Below are 25,580 nucleotides of genomic sequence, written 5' to 3' on the forward strand. Positions count from 1 at the left end.
TATTCATCTGGAAGGTGATGAAACTTTACAAATTTCAACTGACATTGCACTTGGCTGATAAGAATAGGGAGCTTGTACTGCTCCAAAGAGATTACATGAAGTAGAATTGGAAAGCAAATTGTATTTACAAAAGATAGGCTGATGTTCCTAATAGGTGTTCAAAATAGACTATTCACTCTCATATTCTGCTGAGCTTTACTAGAAATAACTTCATTTCAAAAAAGGACAAATGTGATTGAGGGGAAAAAGCATTCCCTCTCCACAGATACCCATCCAAAGAGTTTACACTGAATTTTCCTGATGGACACACATCTGTACTTTATTCTTTATCTGTATAAACTAGTAATGTGGAAAATAAAAATTTAAATAGTACACTTGATTGCTTCATGCGCCAACCATTTAGATTACTAGATTTACATCTACAATTTTGGAGGAGATGTTGCAGTGTGATATTCTGACAATAACTGTCAAAGTCATAAAACTAGGATCTATTTTCATCATATTGTTAAGGTAAAGTCATTGAAATTCACAGTTGGTAGGTCAGGAAGATCACTTACTATCTCTTGTCATCTGTGGTTTAATGCTGACCTAAACAGCTACTGTATAATGTCAGAATTATCACAGTGTCCAGACTGTGGAAGTATAACATGCTGCATGCTTTAATGCATTTACTGTCAGGAATGAAAAATAGGAAAAGAAACCATAAGCCTACAATGGTTTAGAAGAAACTAAATGTCTAATTTTTATTTCTTTTTCCTATTTTAGATTTTGGATTTAGTAAAAGGGACACATTACCAGGTAGCATGTCAGAAGTACTTCGAGATGACACATAATGTAAGTAAATTTTTAAGCTTTGTTTCATTTAGGATTTTTACTTGCAGCTATTGAAACCACTCCAACTAATTTTAGCAGTAAGAGATTTATGATGATATTAAGTAGCTTCTAAAACTTAGAGATGGGTCAGAGACTTGAGCTTGGATGCTACAGAACTAGAAATATTCTAATGAAGAAGCTCTATCCATTCACTACTCCATTTGTAGGAATAAGTACAAGGGTGAGTAAAGTTCTTTTGTAAAGTGCTAAGATTGTAAAACTTTTAGTCTTTGGGGTCCATATGGCCTGTCACAACTGCTCAAGTCTGCTGTTAAAGCACAAAAGCTGCTTCAACAGCTTTTGTTGTAAATGAATAAGCATGGTATCTTCCAGTAGTTTACTTACAAAAACAAACAGTGGGTCACAGTTGACCCCCTGGAGTTAGGTCTAAAACTTTTCCTGTAGTTTCCCAATCTTTTGCCATCTTCTTTGCAGACAATTTGATTCTTTTGCTTGTGGCTGCCCCCTCACTGAAGCCATATTCCATGGCTTCTATTTATCTAAATGGCAGAACCTGGTTACATGGTGGATGCCTGACTGCAAATAAGTCAGGGAAACATGGTTGGTGTTATTCTTGCCAACCTGCTGGTGGGTTCCGAAAGGTGTAAAGTAAGGGTCACAAACTCAGGCGTGCAGAAGTCAGGTAAATAACCCAAAAAAATTCAAGCTAGCTGAGGTCAGTATCAGAGTATGGTAGATAAGTTTTAAGACTCAGCAGTGTATGTACAGGTCAAATGCAGCTCACCAGCATCCAGTTTACAACTCCTGATCATGGTAACCTCAGGTAGATATCAAAGAAGAAAATTTAGGCTTTGCAATTTGAAACTTTTTTTCTTGGAATAGACATGTGTATTGGAGATTGCAGTATTTATCAGACTTCAAAGGACCCATGGCCTTCTCAAGATAAATGCTGCTTTTATCGAATTCATCATCAACTACCATTCTAGGTTAAGTTTGTTAATCATTCTTATGATTTCATGAAAACTAAAAACATTGATTTTGGTTATATAGTTGAGGGATTTCTTATATGATAGTAAATTTCATAGGAAGTTTTATATTTATATATCCCATTATATTACCAATAGCAATAAAAACAAACATCATTGATAGGACTCTGATGCATACCAGGCACAGCCCTAGTACTTTTCAAACCTAAAGTTTGGAGAGGTTGGATTTGAATCAGACTGTCAGGTAGCTCATCCAAATTTATGATCCTAACTATGATGTGTTATAAAATATTAGCTGTTTTATGCTTTGTATAATATTAACTGATGAAGTCATTAGCATTTTCCTGTGTATGTTCAAAAAGACTGAGGCCTACCAATTCTGTGTGACTTGCTGAGGTACCACATCTAGTTAAAGGGAGTAAGGAGCTAGAACCCCAATCTGTTGTGGGTCTCACCTTTCTAATATATAGTAAGTTCTTACCTAGTGTCATTGTCAGTGGGCTTTTGGAAAGTTTCACTTTAAGCAAAATGATGAGGTATTGGGAAAGAAGGTCCTTGCCTTGAACATTGTCCTTTCAATATGGGCCTGCCATCCACCTGTTGAAAATATTCTTATTTCTAAATTCTCACTACTTTTACCATATTACAAATCTCCCCAGATAAGCCACATTTATTTGGAATTTTTGGCATCAATTTTTGACTTCTTCCCTTGAAGATTGCATTTCTTGAGAGTTTTAAGTACATGTGTACCTTTTTTTAATTTGGAGGCCTCAATTTAAAAAAAATCGATGTCTATTATTAGAAAAACTTTTGTTCTCAAATCTGCCTTTGTAATATCTTTCCTGTTATTCCTAGAAGAATGTTACTACTGATAATTTTCAATATCATTAATACAAGGAAAATTTTTAAAAGACTTGAGTAATTCTTCCCACATACAGAAATAGTCTAAAACCACACATATGAATCAGTGAAATAAAAAGGCTGTTTGTATCTACTAGATGTCTCATTATAGATTTTTAGATGTGACTATCATTATTTTTCCTAATGTAATTTAAAAGTAGAATTTTTATTATATTTCTGCTATTCTGCCTGTCCCCCCTCCCAAAACCCTATGTTTATTTTCCTGAGGCCTCTATGAACAAACTCACTTTAATGAAAGTTTTGAAAAATGAACCAGTTAATTGATACCATTTACAGCAGCACTATGATAGTTCCATATGGCTCTTTTTGTTGTTAATACCAGCTGCCTCATTATAAGCTGTCATTGCAAAAGCTCTTGATTAAAACCCAGACATCACATAGGTAAGACAATATTGCTTCTATTGCTTCAAAAAATCTACATCTTCTGTGGCAGAAATACGGAGCCTATGTTTCTGTGAAGGTTCAGTGCAAAATGTGTTGATTCCAAATAAATGTTTGAGAAAGATTCAGTAAGCTGTCAAAATCTGGCCTACTTGAAACCAATTTTCTTAGTGTTTTTAGGGAACGTTTTGTACTGTAGTGGCTTTTATTTTTTCATCATACTCCATGTATAAAAATGAAAATACTAATCTGTATGTAAATTGATCTCTGAATTTTAATTGAAAATAGTTTCTTTAGAAAATGAAGTCTTTATGTACCCTTATTCTGGATACTTATTTCCAAATAGCTGAACATAACTTTCCCTCAACATATAAATTTCTACAGAAATCTTATTAACATTTATTCACACATTGTCCTGTAATCTTAAATAGGATACTCCAAATATGGTTAGCTTTTTCTTTAGTAACAACTTAGGGTCATTATTTTGGGTATCAATTAGAATACTGGGCTAGAAGCCACCATCATTTTACTTGGATCACTGTGATAACTTCCTAACTCACTTCCCAACATCTATAACACATATACCATTCCAGTTCTTTCTCTTGCACGCAGCTGTTACAGTGACCTTTAAAATAGAGAAATATCGCCTTTTCAGTTACCTACTTTTAAAAAGCCTTCCTCACTACTCCAAAGAAAGAAGTTTGAAATAATGTAGCTCATAAAGACCTCTTCCTTACCCTTCTAGATCCATCTCTGCAAAGCTTGTTTCATATCCTTTACAGTACTACTTTGGAGCTTTCAAGCTAATACAGCAAAACGAAAAGTTCCCTTTGCTAATACTTATGTTTGTACAAAACATAAGTTACTAAAAACATCATCAACAGCATGCACAGAAGGCAAAGAAAAAACCAGAAGTTTAAAAAATAGACCAGCTACTATTCCTGAGTAGAAATAAGTAGAGAGAGGATTTCAATGTGGCTAAGTAGTTCTAACCTTTGATTTTAAAGTAAAATCTTTTATCCTGTTTTGCATATGTGCCTCCTCCACCTCCCCCAAAGCCTATAAATTTTCCTGAACAAGATAAAACTTGATGACGGCCATATCTATTCAAAACAAAACACTTAAAACACAACCCATCTTAGAAGAAATACAATCTAGTAAAGAGGATGAAATGTCATAATTTTCCATCATGCAATTTAATATACCACAAGAAACACAGGCTATCACATGTGTCTAGACACTAATTTCAAAATCCTTGACACTATTTTAGTTAATGAAAATATCAGTATGGTAATTAATTTTGATATATTTGCTAGTAGTTTCATTGAAGGACAAAGTCTTATGTTAGTATAGGAATTTGACTACTTTTTTTCCATACGCCATACCCATAATATACCATTAATTTCCAGTTTGAGTTTTTCTATACTGGAAAAGGTATGTAATGAAATATATAAAGCACTATGTCCTTTCCAAATGATGCATCTTTATTGAGACTTTCCAAACATTTTGTTTAGATTTCATAGAGCCAATAATTCTTTATGCATTTAAAATTTTTGGTTTACCCCACAGCAACACCATACCACCAGCATTACTTCTACTTCACTGATGAGATGTCCAAAACTTACCCTGTATTTTTGTCCACATTTAAATCTAATTCAGTTTAATCCTGAATGTAGATGTATTGAAAATTTTAATTTGCAGACAGAAAATCCCCAAAATCTAATTATAGCACAAGGTGCTATATTCATTTTTGCATGAAATAATGTTTTCTATAAACTTTATAGTCGAGTTTATCTTTAGAAATAATATTCATAATGCAATTATAAATTTTATTTTGCAAAAACCTCTAAAGATAGATTTTGGAGCAATTAAGTGATCTAATCAAAAGTTCTGAATTCTAATTCTGTTTCTAATTTTGTCACTTTGCATAAACCATAAAATTGCTTTACCTTTTAGTTTCCTATTATCCATAAAAAGATACAGTTAAAGGATCCCCAAGGTCTTTTCAATTTGAAAGCTTTCATGAAATGTCTAGGCAATAAGCTTACTTTTCATGAAATACTTTGCCAAATGCAAACGTTATATTGAATCTCCAGTTTTTGATGAACTGAATGAAAAATTAAATATGATATAGTTCAAAGATGACTCCATTGTTAATAAAAATTATAAATGTGTTATAAAACATTCAGGAAGCATTTTTTAATTAAGCATCATAGTAATAGATAAAAAATTATTATTCTTAGTGATCTGGATAATAACTCTTAAAATCAGTCTGTTATACACTGAAGTCCTGTAAAATTATTGGTCAAGCATGTAGCAGCAACTGATTAAAGAGGATCAGAGAATCCTAGAGAATTTAAGTATGTGTTACCAGGAAAGACCTTGTTTCTGTGTATTAGGCCACATGTTAAGAGACTTCATTCAGGACCATGACAGCAACCCCTGTAGCTCCATAATTCATTTTAATCTACTGTAAGATTATCTATCAGTCTAATCACATCACCTCCCTTAAGGATTTTTAGTGACTTCCTGTTGCCTTAAATGATGAGATCTAGACTACTTACCCAGATTTTCAAGGCTTTTTGAGGTTTGGCCTCTACTTTTTCTAACTTCATTTTCTATTTTTTCTCTTGATATGCCTTTTACATCAGGTCATTTGTACTATTTGCTTTCCTGGGAGGTCTTCTCTTTTCCTTGCTCATGTGGTCCTGCTGTTTTTATTGCCCTTGACCTCATTATCCCAGCTTTTTAACTCTCTCCATCTTATGGACTCGACTCATGTAGCCCTTTCTTCACAAATCCAGCCTTGATTTCCTGAGCCCGAATTTCTCTCTAATGTAGAGTATAATAGGCCTTTGTCTGTGACCCTTGTCACCTCTTTATTCTTACCAGGTTTTTAACTGTATGACTTACTAGATGAAAAATTTCTTTGGAGTGACTCATTTAAATGTACTTTTATATGCTGGAAAAACTACTAATTCCTAACATGACCTGGTACATAGAAATTCTTCAGCTAATATGTAGAATGTATCACTAGCATACACTTATTAGATTTGGTACAGATCAAATAGGTACTAAATTCCTATTATCTTTAAGTCACTTCAGTATCATGAGTTAGGGACTTAATAGTTGATAAATATGAAACAGATGAACCAAAAAAAGTACAATGACTTGTCAGTTTTAAAACACGAGTGAAAATACCCCCTAACAAAAAAAGTGACAAGCAAAGTGATCTTTTTCTTGTCAACTCCAGCTGGCAGAGAGGGCAAGTAAAGATTTTAATTAGATTGTCATATGTCATCAACTCACTCAACCCATTGATGAATGTGAAGAAAGGGACTCAGATAGGAAGGTTCAGTCTTCATGAGAAAACAATGTGAGTTAGTAAAGGTTTACAAATTTTTTTTAAAGATTTATTTGTGCATACAGAACTGGGGTACAGGCCAGAGGTGCAGGGGCAGTGAGAGGATCCACCAGAGACAGAGTGGGGAGCAGAACAGGCAGACTGATGAAGTACACTGTCAGGAGAGGTCTACTGCGCCATGTGGGTCACCTCTGGGGTAGGTGGGGATTGAACTCATGCTGAAGTGGCTTTTACTTCTTAGTGCTATGCTTTAACCTCCTGTGCCACCAGGGAGGGCCCAGGATTACAAATTTTAAGGAATAAATGCAATCTAAAATTATTGACTGGCACAAGGTCAAAAGAGTAGAACATTTTGTTCTGAGCATGGACTATGCTAATTAATACCCCACTTCTAGCTTGATTTCTCTCTTTCAGATGCCTCATCTGAAAAACTGGAGAAAATACTGCTAATTTTCCTTTCGAGAGCAGTTATAGGAGTTAGCTGACAAACGTGTGTGTGAATGAATGAATTTTATATTTACAAAAGTGTCTGGCACATAATAGACATTTAAATAACTGTTTGCTACTATTAAGAATGCATTTTTTAACCATTACTAAATTTTAGAATCAAAAAGGTAAAGTAGTGCTTGTTGAGTTTTCAAATACAGAAAGTGTAAACTTGACAAAATTTCTTTGAGTAATAAAAGCATAAATTAATGGGTGATTTGAAGTGATATTCAAAATTTGTTTTCAATTTTAGTGATAATGTTTGAGAAAAGCAATAGCATATAATTTTGTTAGGTCTGTATATTAGCCACAATGAAAATTACAAAAAAAATTTTGTGTGTGTCAAAAATGATGACAGAGAATCCCAGTATGGGAATGAAGAAAGTACAATAAGTTAAGGGGTTTTTGACTTTGTATATACCAAATGGGATAAAATATATGAGACCTTTAAAGATGGTAGCAGGGTGAAGATGCTGGCTGATCTCTTCCCTGCATTCTTGGTTCCAGAACAGGGAAAATAGCTCCTCAAAGTAAGATGGAGGTCTGCAAGTGCACTGGGAGCAACATCCTTAGGAAGGGGACTCTGGCCACTCAGGAGGCCAGCTACCAACCACAAGAGGCTAGTCACTTCAAGAGTGAGAGATCCAGATGGCTTCCTGCCTATGGCATTGGATGCTGCAGGCCATCTTTCAGGTGACAATTAAGGAGTCTGCCCACTGACTTAACAGAAGGAGCACAATCTGCCCAGCCTCCAATACCCTCATAGTGGAGCTGGCTCACCCCTTATCCTAATTCCAATTGCCACATTCATCTGCCAGCAGTATGAATGAGAACTGGGAAGCTTCTGGCCACCAACCGTCAGTGGGGAAAAAAGGCCCCTCAGCCTTAAGTTACCAGTCACAGTAATATAGTCTCCAGTTTCTAACTTGGTGAACAAAAGCCTGCTCATTGTGGCTTCCCCTTGCCAGCTGGGGGAGCCTAGCTGACAGCTATCAATTTAGCTGGAGCCAGATTTCACAGAAATGCTAGCCACAAGCCCTAGGAGCCTGACCACTAGCCAGAAAGTAAACAACAGGAGCTGGGTCCCACTGGTTGTGGCTCTGAGAGCAGCAAACCAGAAGGACACAGGTTTTGAGGGTCCTGTACAGTGTGACTGACTACCCTATGGATGCAGAGGCAAACTCTGACTTCAGTTGGTTGGATGCTAAAGTGGTACACACTTCATTGAACATAGGCTTTATGAATGAGGCTCCTCTAGCACCAGCCCACACAGAAAATAATGGGGAGGAGAAAAACAAATAGCATGAACTCATGTTGAAATACTATGTTATAAAGAAAGCAAATCTCTAGAAACCAGTTACAGTGACATGTGGAAGATATGTTCTTATCAGATACAGAATTCAAACTTGCCATGAAAATCAAAGAAATTAATAACACAAAAGCTGATAAGACATACAAGAAAAAATATCCTGAAAAAGAGAATCACTGAACAGAAGATAAAATTGAAGCATTAAACAAGAAAATAATGGAGATACTGGATATAAAAAAGGTGAAGATATTATTCAAAATATTAGAGAACGCTATGGAGATAGAATTGACCAATGGGAGAATGAATCAGTGACCTTAAATATGTGAATGCATGAAGAATCCAGGTAGAAAAGAAATTAAAAAATAATAAATATTTTTGTATTCATGGGGAAAGGCAATATAAGAATAATGGTCCAGAGGAGGACGAGAATATGAGGAAATATAAAGTATTTTTAAAGAAACAGAAGAAATCTTCCTGAACCTGGAGACAGAACTAAATATAAAAATACAGAAAGCTAAAAGAACATCAAGTCAGGCCCTCCTGGTGGCGCAATGGGTTAAAACACCACATTATGAAGTTCTACAAAGCCATTGCAGCACAAATTTGATCCCTGGCCAGGGAGGTGACCCATATGGCATGGCAGACCTCTCCCAGTCTACCCACTGCTCCCCTCAGAAGTGCATTTCAGTAGATCTGCCTATTCTGCTCCCCACTTTGTCTGATGAACTCTCTCACCCACCACACCTCTGGCCTGTACCCCAGTTTGGTAAGCATAAGAAACAAACCTTTAAAAAAAAAAGAACACCAGTTACCTAAATAAAATGAGATCTGTACCAATGCATATAATTAAACTTTTCCAAGAGTTCAAATCAAAGAATATTGAAGCTGGCAGGGGCGGGGGTAGAAGCAGATAACCTATAAGGAAACCTTGCTGGGCTACATGGCCTCTCTGAAGAAACACTCCAGGCAAGAAGAGAACAGAATGATGTGATCAAAATACTTAAAAATTGGTAGCCAAGAATATCCTATAAGGGCTTCCTTCAGATACTAGGAAGAAATAAAAGCCACCTCAGACAAAGAAAACCTGAAGAACTTTGTAACTACTAGATTCCTCCCTTTAAGTACTATTGAAAGGAATTCTCATACTTAAACCAAAGAGAGGAACTGAACAAATTACATTAAAGCACAAAAGGACAAAATGGTAGCAACAGAATTTCATGTATCAATAACCACTGTAAATATAATTGGACTGAACTCACCAGTTAAAAAAACACAGAATCTCTGGTTGAATCAGGAAATTGAATCCCATTTTCTACTGCCTCCAATAAACTGAGCTCCAAAGAGCTCCAAAATATATTAGGCAACTACTGCTAACTCAGAAAACAGATATTAGAAAAAACATATTGTGATAGGAGACTTCATCACTTACTCTTGTCAATGGAAAAATTCACTAGACAGAAAATAGGGACACAGTAGCCTCAAAGTGTCAGCCCACATGGTGCCTAATAGACATAGGGTATTGCACCTAAAAAAAAAAATCTAAGTACATATTCTTCTCCAGTGCACATGGGACATTCCCCAGAATTGGGGGAAAGAAGAAATTAATAAATAAGGCAAATGCCAATGAGAACACAACCTTCCAGAAATAATGGGACACAGAAAAGCTCTACTAAGTACATAGCACAATAAAGACCCACATCAAGGAATTACAGTAGCTAAAATACATGTCTCACCTTGAGAAACTAGAAAAAGAACAAAAACCAAAAGCCAGTAGAAGAAAATAAAGTTTATAGCAGAAATGATAGTTCAAAAGGTTAATGAAACCAAAAGCTGTATTTTTCGTTTTTATTTTTAAAATAAGACAAATCTCTAGCGAGGCTCACTAAAAAAATAGGGGACAAAACTCAAATAGGATCATAAATGGTAGAGAAGTTATAACAGACATTGCAAAAGTTCTGAGACTACCGTAGACATCTATATACTAATAAGTTCATCAACCTACAAGAGATGGACAAATTCTTATAATCATCTGAGATGGAATAAGGAAGAAATGGAAAACCTGAAAAGACAATTTACAAGCAAAGAAATTGAAACAGTAATCAAGAGCCTCCCAAAACACAAAAATTCAGGGCCAAATGGTTTCACAGGGGATTCTACCAAAACTTCTACCAAGACAAAGAGAACAAATATCTATTCTGTTCAGACTTATTCTCATTTTTTTTTGAAAACTTCCAAATGCTTTTTATGAGGCCAACATTAGTATCAAAACCAAAGGCAAAACAAAGAAAATTATAATTTCTCTAATGAATACATATGCAAAAATCCACAAAAAAATCTTAGTAAACCAAGTTGAACAATGTATTAAGGTGATTATACACCATGACCAGGTGGGGTTTATACCAGGAGCACGAAGGTGGGTCAGTTTCCCAGAATCTATTAGTGTAATTTTCCACATCAACAAAAAGGTAGAAACCACATGATCATATCAGTAGATGCTAAGAAATCATTTGATAGGATTCAATATCCATTTATAAAGAAAGTTCTTGAAAAACTGAGGAAAGTTGGAAACATAACATAATAAAACCATGTTTGACAAACTCAGGAGTAACATTCTCAGTGGTGAAAGCATTTCCATTAAAATCTGATACAAGAGGCCCTCCATGGTGGCGCAGCGGGTTAAAGCACAGCACTAAGAAGCTAGGGCCACTTCCACATAAGTTCAATCCCCGCCTGCCCCCAGAGCTGATCCACATGGCGTGGCAGACCTCTCCTGCCCCCCTCCCCCACTGCTCCCCTCAGCAGTGTACTTCGTCCATCTGCCTGTTCTGATCCCCACTCTGTCTCTGGTGAAGCCTCTCACCATCCCTGTTCCTCTGGCCTGTACCCCAGTTCTGTATCCATAAATAAATAATTAAAAAAAAATCTGATACAAGAAAGGATATCCACTCTTACCACTACCATTCAACATAGTTGTGACAGTCCTTGCTAGTAGTTAAGCAAGAGAAAGATATAAAAGGAATCCAGATTGGGAAAGAATATACATAGAGCACACTGAAGACACCACTAAAAACTAATTGAAACTATCAGTTCAGCAAAGTGGCAGGAAATAAAATAAAAAATCAGTTGTCTTCCTATATGCACACAATGAAAAAGTATTAAAAGGAAGAAATTTAGAAACCACCAGTTACAATCACACTAAAAATAAACATTTCTTAGGCCCTCCCAGTGGCGCAGCGGGTTAAAGCACAGCACAAAGAAGCTTAAGCCACTTCCGCATGAGTTCAATCCCCGCCTGGCCCGGAGGAGATCCACATGGCGTGGCAGACCTCTCCTGACCCGCCCGCTATTCCCCTCAGCAGTGTACTTCGTTGATCTGCCTGTTCTGCACCCCACTCTGTCTCTGGTGAATCCTGTCACCCTCCGTATCTCTGGCCTGTATCCCAGTTCTGTAAAAATAAATAAATCTTTAAAAAAAAAAAAAATGAACATCTCTTACAAAGGAAAAGGCCCTATATCAAAACAAAACAAACAAAAAACCATGAAAACAACCTTTAAGACATTGTTAAAACAGATAAAAGAAGATACTAATAAAGCTCATGGATTGAGAAAATCAACATAGTCAAAGTGGCCATTCTACCTAAAGCAATATACAGATTCATTGCAATTTCTATTAAGGTTTCAATAGCATTTTTCACAGGAGAACTAACATTACTGAAAATCACATGGAATCACAAAAGATTCCAAATAGCCAATGCAGTCCTGACACAAAGAATGGCAGCATCCCATTTTTAGATTTAAAACTATAATTTAAGCAGTATGGTACTGGAACACAATAGACACATAGGCCAGTGGAACAGAAAACCCATAAATAAATTCATACTTATATGGATAGTTAATTGACAACAAAGGAACCAAGATTATACACAGAAGGAAAACCTCTTCCATAAATAGTGTTGGAAAAACTGGACCACCATATGAAAGCATGAAACCAGATTATATACAAAAATTATACCATATACAAAAATCAATTCAAAGACTTGAATGTATAACCTGAAACCATAAAATACATATAATAAAAGGTAGGTGAAACAATGACATAAGCTTCAGTGATATCTTTGTAGATATGTCTAGCAGCAAGGAAAACAGAGAACATAAGCAACTGGGACTTGGTTTGAAGCTCTATACAGTGAAAGAAACCATCACAAAAATGAAGACACCCTATTGAATGGGAAAAGATAGTTGCATCCCATGAATCTGACAAGGGGCTAATATCAAAGATATACAAATAACTCATTAACTCCACAAAAAAAAAAAAAACAGTTCAATCAAAAAATGGGAAGAGCAAAGCAGGCATTCTTCAAAGACATTCAGGTGGTCAATAGGCACATGAAAAATTTTTTATCATTATTTATCAGAGACATGCAAATCAAAACCACAATGTGACACTAACTCACACCTGTGAGAATGGTCTGTATCAAGAAGACCAGATTAACAACAAAAGATGGAGAAAATGTGGAGGAAAAGAAACCCCTTTACACATAGTAGTAATGCAGACTGGCCCTGCCTCTATAGAAAACAGTATGGAAGGTCCTCAAACAATTAAAAATGGATCTGCTGTGTGACCCAGAAACTGCTCTCTTAGGTATCTACTCCCAAAAATACAAAAAAATTAGAAAACTTGAACTCCCATATTCCTTACAGTACTCTGTATAACAGCTGAGCTATGGAAACATTCTAGTGCTTAAAAGCAAAGAGTGGATCAAAAAGATGTACACACACACACACACACACACACAAATGGGATACTTCCCACCCAGCTATTAAATGATAAATTCCTGCCACTTGCAGCAAGATGGATGGAGCTAAGTAAAAATGTAAACCAACATTGCCTCAATTAAAAAATGAGAGACAACAGGGAGCATTATCAAAGTGGTACCTGCATCCCTTCCCTTTTTGGATTATTTTCTTTCAAATAAAACATTTTTAGATAAGTTTTTGAATGACAGTGTGCCAAGCATTTGAACCATCTCAGATGAGGAAGAGTTGGGTCTAGAACTAGGGTTGGAGAGGAAACTGGAACTGAGTACAGAAGTCTGGCTGCAGCAGCCATTAATATTTTTTAATCTATTCATTACATCATCCTTCATTTTTGTACAATGTATGATTTCCCGTGAAATTCCCACCACTAATTCACCCGTGCACCATCACCATAATCCCTCATGCTTTTCCCACTCTTGTCCTGGTCATTCTTTCTCCTCCTCCCCTACAGAATGTCTCTGATCTGTAGTTGCCTGGTGATTTTGATCTTTCACTTTATTACAGTTACTTTTTTTTTTTTCTCTGATTCCTTTTTTGTTTTCTCAGCATTCCTCCTGTAAGTGAGACCATTGGATATTTTTTTTCTTTCTGCTTTATTTCACTGAGCATAATCCCTTCCAGCACCATTAATGTTTAGATAGAGGTCAGAGCTGTCTGAATGAAATCAGATAAGTAGTGAATTGAGTGTTAGGAACAAGAACTTCTAAGATACATGTTTTCTTTATTAAGTAGATTTTGATTGAGGGCTATGTTTTTGAAACACTGTATATACTTTTCCTAAATGTTAATATGGTATGTATTTGTTTCCTTGCACAGGTTGATGATTGTGGCTTTTCTTTGAATCATCCTAATCAATTCTTTTTTGAGAGCCAACGGATTCTAAGTGGCGGTAAAGACATCAAGAAGGAATCCATCCAACCAGAAACTCCTCAGCCCAAAACAAATGTCCAGAAAACCAAAGATGCATCATCTGCTCTTGCCTCTTTAAATTCCTCTCTGGAGATGGATATGGAAGGACTAGAGAGTTACTTTAGTGAATGATTTTTGTGCTATTAGTTGCTTTTTATCCTCAGTGATTTTCATTTTCTGCTTTTAAGATTTGACCTTTTTCATTTTAGGCCTTTTTAATCCAGCTGCCCCCCATTCTCATGTACACACCCATCTTAGGAAAGCAGACTTGCCCATAGAAACAGACTTCTACTATATTTTGCTTTGACAAGAAAGAGGAGGAAGAGTTTCTCTTAAAAATCTAACATTTGAATGATGTGATTTAAGCCCTGTTTTAGGAGATAAAACAGCTTTGTGAGCTATTACATAGTCCCAGAAATGATACAATTGAAAACAACTTTTTATCTTTATAATTTTGACCCAGTCCACTTCTGAAATATTTTTAATAAATACCAGTGTTTTAAATGTTGTATGACTGTGGGTATAATTGCAAGCATCCTATCTTATATCATTAACAGATTAGACCTATCCTCTAGACATAGCCTCGGTTTTTAAAGTGTTATTTTGGAATATTCAGCATATCGTTATTAAACAGTGAAGATCTTAACCTTTTTTTTATGATTATTCCTTATTTCTTATTAGTGGTTACTCCATTCCAGTTTTGTTCCTTTGAATGGTGAGAAGCTACTAAAATGACTTATGAATCGGAAATTAAGAGAAAGCTAACTTATATGGTCATTTGTGTTTGTAAACAAATAGGAGTGTTTTATTATATAAAATGGTGGTACTCTATCAACTCATTTTTCATTCATTCTGGGGCCATATACATGAAAAAGATAATTACTAAAGGAAGAAGACTGTAAGGAATGTCTGAATTGTCCTCCTACATAACTTACTGCTTTTGTGATAGCATCAATTGCCAAAAAAACGTTTAGTAAATTAAGTAATGATGGTTGATGGTTGTGAATATTCTGATATTTGTAGTAACTCCCTCCTTTCAGAGCGAACTATGGAATTTAATAAGTGTGGATGATTATCAATATTATTTATCTAATCTGCTCAGTGTCTTTATTAGAAACCTTAACTAACCAGCTCATTTCTTTTCCCTGCTATCTACATTCACCCAAAGGGTTTGGGGCTCTTAAGAGAGAGACCCAGGCTGAAATGTAACCCTTCCTCACATAATGCCTGGGATTAAGTAAAAATATTACTCTATTTCATCCTCTTTTCCTAGTGAAGAGAAGGTTACTTTTCCTTTATCTTCTTAAATCAGATACTAACGAAATTAAAAGGGACTAACAAAATTAAAAAGCCTACACTGCTAGATGCACCTTTTAAATCCTGTGAAAATAGGTGGCAATTATGAAAAGGATTTGAATAGGATCAGGTTATACAAACCTAAAAATGTCACCTGATCAAGTTTATATTTTAAGGCTGCTGAGCAAAGACTTCTTGGAATATTTAGTAGTATATAATTAAATGAGATAGTATCTGAACCTCTACTTGTCTTTGCAAACTATTATTACCTAATTCAAAAATATTATCTTATTACAAATTACTGCTGTAAAGCTCTCCCTTCTGAAACGATTTATCACCCCTTTATCATTTATAGTAATCAACAGGAACCTGATGATTGCCTATCACTTAAGGCACTACAAAATCCCAACTCTTTTCTTTTTTTTCCCCACATGATAAGACCATGTGCTACTTTGGGCTGTCTTAGCACAGAATTAAGTTAGCTTTGGAAAATCAAGCATAGAAATGTAGGCCTTTGTTGTATTAAAGGAAGTGAAATATAGAAGCCGCCTTACTGCTGTAGTTCAGTGAAAAATCTTATGACAGGATATTTCATATCTAGCAACATTTTGCTGGCTATCTTATTCTATTGCTTCATGTTCTCCTTTTATGAAGTCTACTCTCCTACTAGCTAAAAGAACAAAGCCATTAACAACACAGTACATGTGTCTTAGTTGACTATTTTATACTGACAGCTCCAAGAATTTGTTACCCTACCTGAATGTTTTATATGTGTCTACACAAATCAAATTCCAAAGCAACACTAGTTTAAATATTAGTTGTATTACAAGTTCCATTTCTTTGTAATACGGTTTGATCTCCTGTCATGTATTATACTGAAAATACAAATATTTTGTGGAGTCTATAGATTAGAGGATAAGGGGTTAGAGGTTTGTATAAGAAGATAGAAATTAATGCGTTTCTGGTGTTTTTGGAGTTGGAAAAAGCAATTTATTTTTTATGCTTCACAGGTCTTGGCAATTTTGATTTCTTTTCTTTGAAAGCAAACCTATTTGAATCAGATGATGTGAATAGAACCCCAAAGAAATATCAAAAGCCAGCAGCCTCTGTTCAAAACACTAGCCAGTGAAAAAAGAATACGAGTCTTCCAGATCTTCTAACTTCTAGCCTTTTATTACCTCTTCAAGGAGGAAAAGCTATATGATTCTCAGAGACAAAAGAAACAAAGGAAGGAGACTAGGTTGGAGATGTATAACCGGCTGAAGCAGTGACATCATTAGTAGAATTCTGTCATTTCTTTTATGTTGATTCTCAATGTTTTTTACTCTGTCCATACAATATAAAACTCAATTCCACTGAACACTAGGAAGATTTTAAGCAAAAAATTTAAGACTGCTTTTATAATATTATAGCCTTACAGATTTGAATGAAAGGGAGCAAAATAAAGCAATGGGAAAGATCTTTAATTCATATAGAATTTTAATAAACTGAGGGATTTTCTTTTTTTTTCCTCTTCAAAAGCATTCTGAGTGTTTTGCTTGTTTAGCTGTGTTACTAGTCTCTTACCTTTGGTTCTTTAGTCTCTGAGAACCATACAGCTTTTCCTCCTTGAAGACATAATAAAGGCTAGAAGTTAGAAGATCTGGAAGGCTCATTCTTTTTTCATTGGCTAGTGTTTTGAACAGAGGCTGCTGGCTTCTGATATTTCTTTTGGGTTCTATTTACATCATGAGATTCAAATAGGTTTGTTTTCAAACATTTTGCTATGTTACTGTTACTTGGGGTTTTTGCAAGCAAATTTATGTAATTCTTTGCAAAGAAAACTTACAGGATTTGAGATTGGAAGGCAAAATGAGAAAACTCTAAAGTTCCAATTTGGTTAGAGTCTCCTCTCAGTAAATTTAATCAAGGTCTTCCACAAGCATCAGCTTGACATTAAATTTAAGTGCCCATTAAAGTGGGAGTTTGACAGCAGTTCTGAATGTGAAGCTCAGTTTGAGGACATCTTTACAGCTGGAAGGGAAAAAAAGTTGAGAAGCCTCAAACCACTGTGGTAATTAGAAACATTTGTTAACTTCTTTTCTAATGTTGGCAGAGAGAGGGAGGGAGAAGGTTGCTGGAAAAGCAGCAGGGTTGGAACTGGGAAGGCAGACCAGTGTGCCTATAGAATTGGGCACAAGGGGTTCTGTGTGGCAAAGAAAAATGGCAAGTACACACTCTAATGAATAAGATGGGGAAGTTATTTCAAAATTTTTATTTGGTTTGTCTTTCTACACACAGAACCACTGTAAAAGATGCAATTAGAATAGGTGTGCAGCTTGGTTGTCAGGCTCTTTGGAAATATATAGCTTTGTTTGGGAGTAGGCCTCTCAAATACATTTTTGACCCTAAGAATAAGCATTTCTCACAAGGATATTTAACGTACAGTCAAGTAATCACTTATTTACCCAAAGCATCTGGCCTTCTTTCCAATACTGTGTTCCATTTTGACAGGAAGTTCTTGCCTTAATCTAAGACTTGGTGTCATAATTGGCATTGTAGGCAATTAGCTTTGTGACTCTATGGAAATCTTGTCATCTGTAGGAAATTATCTTCCCACTTTATCTGACCTTCCTGCCAAAAGTGATATTTCCTGTTACTGGATTTGCTTTATATCCCATAAGCGCTTTTTGTCCATTGTTTTATGACATTTTATTTTCTCCAAGAATTATCACTCCAAAGCCTTATCAAAAGCTAAAGAACATGTCTGTATAAAAAGCTTCTGTATTTCCCCTGAGCCTTCAGTTGCAGAACTGTATTTGAACATTGATGACAAGGTAGTGAAACAACACTGCTAATAAATGCATGATGGATTTTTCAGTTCAGCTCTGTAGACTAGATATTCATTCACCATAATATAACTATAAAGCTCCTGAAAAATTTTTTTCAGCTTTGAAAGGATAGAGACTTTTTTTTTAAAGAGGATGCAGTTAAAACTTTTTAATAAGAAAACTAAACATCTCATATAAATTTTCCCATTCCCCCCCTCATTTAATTTTAAATTTTTACTTCCACTTGATTAACAGAGAATATCAAGATCTTCATTACTGATTAAAAAGCACACAATACTACATGGCTTCTCTTTTGTCTTTACTTTCATTGTAAAGAATTACAATGGTGATATAACACTCTACAACCCCAAACTAAGTTTTCTCTAGAGTTCCTGCCTCTTACTCTTCTAACTTCACAGATCAACCTCAGTGATCTTCATCCATTCCTGTGATGTCTTTTCCCCTCTCTTTCAAATAATTTCCAAATCTGTATCTCCAACTGAGGTTCCTTTTCTAAGCACAGACCCATCCATTCAACTGCCTCTTGGGCTTCTCCATTAATATATCCCCCAAGTATCTCTAATGTGTCCATGACCTCTTTTCTACTTTCCATGAGTTTGTCAGTGTAAAAACTGAAGCTAACCTTGACTTTTCTCTAGACATCCAAGTCTAATTAATTCTATGATAATCAGCATTATCAAACCAGTAGGTCTCAACCAGGGCCAATTTTGCCCAATGGAAATAATATCTGGGATATAGTTGGTTCTCATGAATGGAGAGGAACCTACTACTGGTCATCTAGTGTGTAGAGTCCAAGGATGCTGCTTAAACAGCTTACAAAGCACGGGAAAACTGCCTCCACACTCACACATAAATATCTGGCTCAAATGTCAATAGCATCAAAGCTGAAAAATCCTGTTCTTAATCATTTCCTCTATCCCTATTTGTACTGCAACAAATTGCCCTCTCCGCACCTGTAGCTTATCAATATGAGAAAGTGCAACTGCACATGATTTCCTGGATGTCACCCTTCAGGATTTTGACCCCTGCCTACCTCTCTAGGACTGTCTAATCCATATGCCCCAATTCTATGATCCAACCCTGTCATCCAATCCCAATACTATCACTCTATACTTGCCCTGCACATTTACTATGCTGTATAACCTCTCTCATTCTTATCTCCAACTACAAGAGAAACAAAAAGGACTTGACCAAACTAAAAAGTTTTAGCATGGTTAAAAAAAAAAAAAAATATTGGTAAAACAAGACAATCATCTGGATGTGAAAAAGTATTTGCACATATCTGACAAAAGGCTGATGTCCGATATCTACAAAGAATTCATACAACTCGGCAAAAAAGAAAATGGTGAACCCAATAAAATAATGGGCAGAAGCGTTAAAAGGGCATTCTCTAAAGAAGGCATACCAACAGACAGCCAATGGGCACATGGAAAATGCTTATCATCACAAATCCAAAACATAATGAGATACCATATCACACCTTCAGGAATGGCCCATATCAAAAAAAATTAACAAGTGCTGGCAAGAATGTGGAGCAAAAGGACTTCATATACTGTTGGAGAAATGTGACTACTTCAACCCACCTAGAAAATAATATGAAGGCTTCTCAAAGTACTAAAAATAGACGTACCATATGGTTATTAGCAATTCCACTCTTTGATATCTATCCAAAGAATACAAAAAGAACTAGTTTGAAGGACATAAGTACACATCTTCATCATTTTGTTGTAGGGATACTCAAAATAACCAAGTTGTGGAGTAACCTAAATGTATGACAGGAATAGATAAGAAAAGTATGATTTTTTAATACACACAATGGAGTACTATCCAACTATAGAAAAGAAATTGAACTTCAAATACCTATATCTTAAAGGCAATGGGGCTGCATCTATAAGAATAAGACTAGTGCAAAAAAAAAAAAAAAAACAGTATTTCACAGGCTGAACAAAGACTTTTATAGCAATCTCCTCCATTTGATCTGGTCTTAGCACAGAGATAACAAAGAAAATACTTATTTCCCCGTGTTTTCCAGACAGGTCAACTTGCATATCTTAATAGCTGCAGACTGAAGGTCAAGTTTCTAATTTAACATACTTTTAGTGGCCTCCTGAGACTGAGACCAGCTGATACCATCTTCATACTGTCCCTCTATTCCATTCCAGGTCGTCAGTGACCTTCTGAAAGGAGTTTGTACGTATCTCTGGTGCCAGCATTTAGGGATTTAATGGGTTTGTGGCAAACCAAAGAAGCAGTATCAACAGGGCTCAACAAGGAGACAATTGAATACCCTAATCCCATTCTTTCCCGATAGAGAGTTACAATTTTTTAAATTACACCTAAAGAGTCAGGTTTCTAATTTAATACACATTCTTTTTGTAGTCAGATCCAGGTTTCCAGATTATCCCTGGGAGGACCTTTGTGTACATGCCGCCACCATGGCTTCTGTGGTTGCTACCCAGGGGTTACATCTCTTAATGGCACAGGCTAGTGAGGCCTGCTAGTCCTAATGTTTGTCAGCCACACAGGATTGTAGTAAACTAAGGCACCATTCTTAACTAATTATCCACCAGACTCAGCATAGAGGGAGCACACAAAAATGCCCACCTCCTAGTCTTTTCTTGAAGGAGATCTAGATACATCATTCAATAGCTACTGCTGGCAAATTCAATTTGCAGTCATTCTACATCTAAGTGTTAAATTAAACCCTCCTCCTCCTAAATTAAACGCAAGCAAGTTAAACATACACTCAACCACTGAGAGCTACTAAAAACCAGGTAAATCGAACTATAACAGAAAACCACTGACTAAGGCTGGGATGACAACAATATAGGCTTGTTTTCTATAGGAGACCATTCCCTCATGACAGAGGTGGGTGTTTTAAATGCACAGAAAACACAGAAACAATGTTAAGAAACAGAAACAATTCCAAATAAATAAGGCAAAACTAACACAAAGGCCTAATGAAATGGGAGTAAGTGATTTTTACCATATAGAGTTCAAATAATGGTAATACAGTCACTCAGTAACTTCTGGAGCATAATACACAGAAAGTGAGAATTCAACAGATAAATAACATACCAAACAGATTTTACAAAGTTAAAGAATAATTGAACTAAAAAACTCAATAGAGTGGTTTACAGCAAACTAGATAAAGTAGAAGAAACAATATCAGCAAACTAGAAGTCAGGGAAGTGGAATTACTCTAATGATAAAAAAATGAAAAATTTTGAAGATAGAATAATGGAATTACGAAATAACATCAAGACCAACAATATGTGCATTATAGTTTGTAGAAGAAAAAAGAAAATTACAAAAAGCAACAAATCTCAGAGGAAGTGAGCAAGAAAAGGACCAAAGAAATTACAAAACAGGGAACAATGGGGGAAAACTAGCAATAACTAACAATAATCACTTTAAATATAAATGGATTATATTCTCCAATGATAAGGTAGAGAATAGGCTAGATGGGTAAAAAATAAATAACAATATGAAATTACCATGCTGCCTACAAGAGTTCAGCTCAGTTGTTAGGACATGTAGACAAAGTGAAGTGATTCAAAAGTATATTCCATGTAAATTCCATAATATAGCTGAGGTAGCTGTAATTATATCATGTTTAGACAAAACATGTAATAAGTGACAAAAAAAAAGTCACTATATGATGATGGTGGGATCAGCCCATCAAAGGTTATAGCATTTATAAAATGTATATTCATTACTAACTGGAGCAGTTAAATATCCAGCACTAACATTTATGGGCCACAAGACAGAAAATGACACCTCAAATTTATCTCACTATGGTGGCCAATGTGCTTGCTCTGCAAGATCCCAGAGGTCTTTAACAATTGTGGAAAGAGTTAACTATCATCCCAGGGCCACAAGAGAAAGAAAGGTAATAGACCCAGCCACCTAGTCTTTCTGGGAAAGGGGATTACTAGCTTTTCTTTGTAGCTGAGTCTTGAGGGGCAAGATACTCATTAAACACATATAAGTGCTAACAGTATACTATACTCTGTACAGAGGCAACTAGAGAATAAACACTTTTTATGCTCTACCTCTGCCATACTCTAGGGAGTGCTGATAATTACTAATAGGGGGCTTACACACAATTTTCTTGCTCTTTTTTTTATTATCCTACCATGTTTTTTGTGGATGCCACCCATCTGGCTCTGGGCTTTTGTTTGTGAGCTCAATGTGACAGTTATCAAAACCAGAAATGGCTAACACCCTATAGATCAATTCAGAGGAATCAGACAAAAACACCTTATCACCTGGCCATCCCCTAAAATATATAATTACATTCCCTAAAATTTTTTTTAAAGAATTAAAAGTTATTTTCACAAGAAAAAAGTAATACCTACATATGGAGATATATGTTAGCTACACTTATTTTACAGATCATTTGGGAGTATTACAAATATTGAATCACCCTGCTGTATGCCAGAAGATGTTATATGTCAGTTATATCACAATTAGAAATTCCCAAACCCTTCTTAAAAATACTGACTTACATGTACAATGAAATACACAATTACCTATGGAATGCTGTAAAGCAGCTCTTAGTGTAAAGTTTATAGATTAAGTGCACATATTATGTAAATAAAAACATCTAATAACTGTATAAGTTTATTCATCAAAGAAGTATAAAAAGAACAACATATGAAAACCAAAATTAGCAGAAGAAAAGGACAGAACTATTAAGACAGAAGTAAATGAACTGGAGATTAGAAATAAAAAAGAAAAGGTCAAAGAAATGAGTTTTTTTTTTTAATGAAGTAAAAAAGTTGACAAAACTTTAAACAGACTAATTGAGGAGAGAGAATACTGGGGGCCGGGGGGTAGAATAAGTGAAAGAGAAGACATTACAACTGATACCAGAGAGACAGAAAGGATAAGAGACTACTACAAACAATTACATGCCAACAAATCAGAAACCAAAACCCAAGTATCCTCTGCTTACAAGACACTCAAGTTACAAGACACTCAAGTTACAAGACAAAGTGAAGGGATGAGAAACAGTCCTCTTCCATAAAATAGACATAGGAGAAACCTCAAAATAGAAACTACATATGATAAACCCACACCCAACATCATACCCAATGGTGAGAAACTGAACACTTCTAAGATCACACACAAGGATGTGCATTCTCATCACTATCCAATTCAGAACTGAAGTTCTAGCCAGAGTGATCAGACACGAAAAACAATAGTATTCCCAGTTGGGAAGGAAGAATTAAAACTTTTAACTAATTGCAAGTGATACCATAACATACTCAGAAAAATCCCAAAGACTCCAGTAAAAATCTATTAGAAATAATAAAGTGTCAGTCAACAAAATTAACACAAAAAAGCAAGATTTTCATATATTGATAATGAATTAGCAGAAAGAAAAACCAGATGACAAACAACAATTATTGGAGAGAAATTGTGGAGAATGGTAACTGTACTTGCTCTTGGTTTGAATGCAAATTGGGTGGCCACTATGAAAGATGTGTGGACATTCCTCAAAAAATTAAAAATCAAAATTGTATATGATTCAGTTATCCCATCTCTGGACATTTAGCTGAAAATACAAACACATTAATTTGAAAAGATGTGAAATTTGCCCCTCTCCCATTCACTGCAGCATTATTTACAAAAGCCAGGAGCCGGAGACGAAGTGCCCATTGATGGGTGGTGAAAACTACTCAGTTATGTGTATACACACTCACACACCCACAGAGCTATATATATATATTTACCTATATACACATACATATGCATACGCATATATACAGAAAACATGCATATATCCACATATATGTATATACAAAAATATAAAGATGAAACTTTTTTACTTACAGCACTATTGATGAAGAGAATTATGTATAGTGACATAAGTCAGATGGAGGAAGACAAACACAGTGTGCTCAACTCACATATGGTCCATAGAGAACAAGTGACTGAAACAAAACAATCTTATAGCATTAAAAATAATGGCACACTTAGTAGAATTTCATTTATTTCAGGTTTACAAAATCTTGCCTCTACGCTGACTGTATCATTTTTAGATAAAGATTAGTGAATGAAGTTTCAGATTGCCAGTTTCCGTTTCCCTCAAAATTATACTTTGTAGGACCTAAAGTTTGAAAGATTTTACAGAGACACAGTCATTTATTTCCTCACTGATTTTACAAGGCCAGAATTACCCCGATACCGAGACCAGACAATAATACTACAAGGAAGGAAAATCATAGACCCATTTCCTTATTGAATATCCTCAACAAAATTATAGCAATCCAAATTCAACAATACTTTAAAATAATCATGCTCCATGATCCTGAATTTACTCCTGGGACACAAGGTGGCTCAACATATACAAGTAAATAAATATGACATACTACATTAATAGATTGAATGATAACAATTATATGATCTTATGCTGCAAATGCAGAAAATATATTTGAAAGGATACAGTATTCATGACATAATTCTCATGAAATTGGGCATAGTAGGAAGTAACTCAACACAATATTCACCATATAAGATAAACCCACAGTTAACATTATTATTTCATGATAAAATTCTGAAATCTTCTCTAAGATTATATCCAAATCAAGTGTACTCTCTTGCTACTCTTACGCAGCAAAGCACTGGAACTCCCAGCTAAAGCAATCAGGCATGGTAAAGAAATAAATGTCATCTAAACAGGAAAGAAAGAAATTTGTAGATCATGTGATCTAATGCAGAAGGTCTTCAATTAATGTCATTTTGTTCAATGTGATTCATTATAACATTAGAAAAAAAATTTATTTGACCAGTATCATTATGTGGAGGTCACACACTTTCTCCAGGTGTGTGTGGATTTTCTCAATGCTATGGTTTCCTCTCATGTCTCCAAAATGTGTACTTCAGACCTATCGGTATGTCTGAACTTTCCTATTATGAGTAAGTGTGGCTATACCCTGTGAAGGAAGGGCTATCTGGCAAGGCTTGGTTCCTGCCTTTGTGTCCCAAGTTGCTGGAGTAGTCTATGACCACTTGTGACCATGAATTAGAATAAGCAGGTAGATTAGAATAAATGAGTGAGTGAATGCAAATTGTTACTTACTTTAGAAATATCTGGGACCTTTATTTTGAAGTTTATTGATGTTTTGTCATCACGAATATGCTGCAGTAAGTTAACTTTTGTGTGTATCAATTAGCTGATGGTAAAACTGGTTTTGTTAGATTGTTTTGCTTAAAACCACAGTTCCCAAGAAGCTATCAGTGATGTAAATGACAACTTAGTTTATAGAAAAGAACTGTTGAAACTAATCAATGAATTCAAAGTTGCAGGATATAAAATCAGTTTACAAAAACCAGTGAAATTTCCAGACTTAAATAATGAGACATCTGACAGGTAAAGACAACCTTATTCATAATAGCACCATGATGAAAAATCTTAAGAATAAGTTTAACCAAGG

General features: G+C 35.4%; 1 protein-coding gene across 1 annotated transcript in view; it reads left to right on the plus strand.

Moving 5' to 3' along the window:
• Window positions 1-14,819, plus strand: part of PRIM2 (primase, DNA, polypeptide 2 (58kDa)) — a 256,639-nt gene extending 241,820 nt beyond the window's left edge. The window contains exons 13-14 of the mRNA XM_004673597.2: window positions 766-834; window positions 13,916-14,819. Of these exons, the coding sequence (XP_004673654.1) occupies window positions 766-834; window positions 13,916-14,140 (294 nt within the window). The 3' untranslated portion in view covers window positions 14,141-14,819. The remainder of the gene's footprint in view (window positions 1-765; window positions 835-13,915) is intronic.
• Window positions 14,820-25,580: the final 10,761 nt, after the last annotated feature.

Source organism: Condylura cristata, unplaced genomic scaffold (genome assembly GCF_000260355.1).
Source record: "Condylura cristata isolate star-nosed mole 26May11 unplaced genomic scaffold, ConCri1.0 scaffold00001, whole genome shotgun sequence".
Classification (NCBI taxonomy): Eukaryota; Metazoa; Chordata; class Mammalia; order Eulipotyphla; family Talpidae; genus Condylura; species Condylura cristata.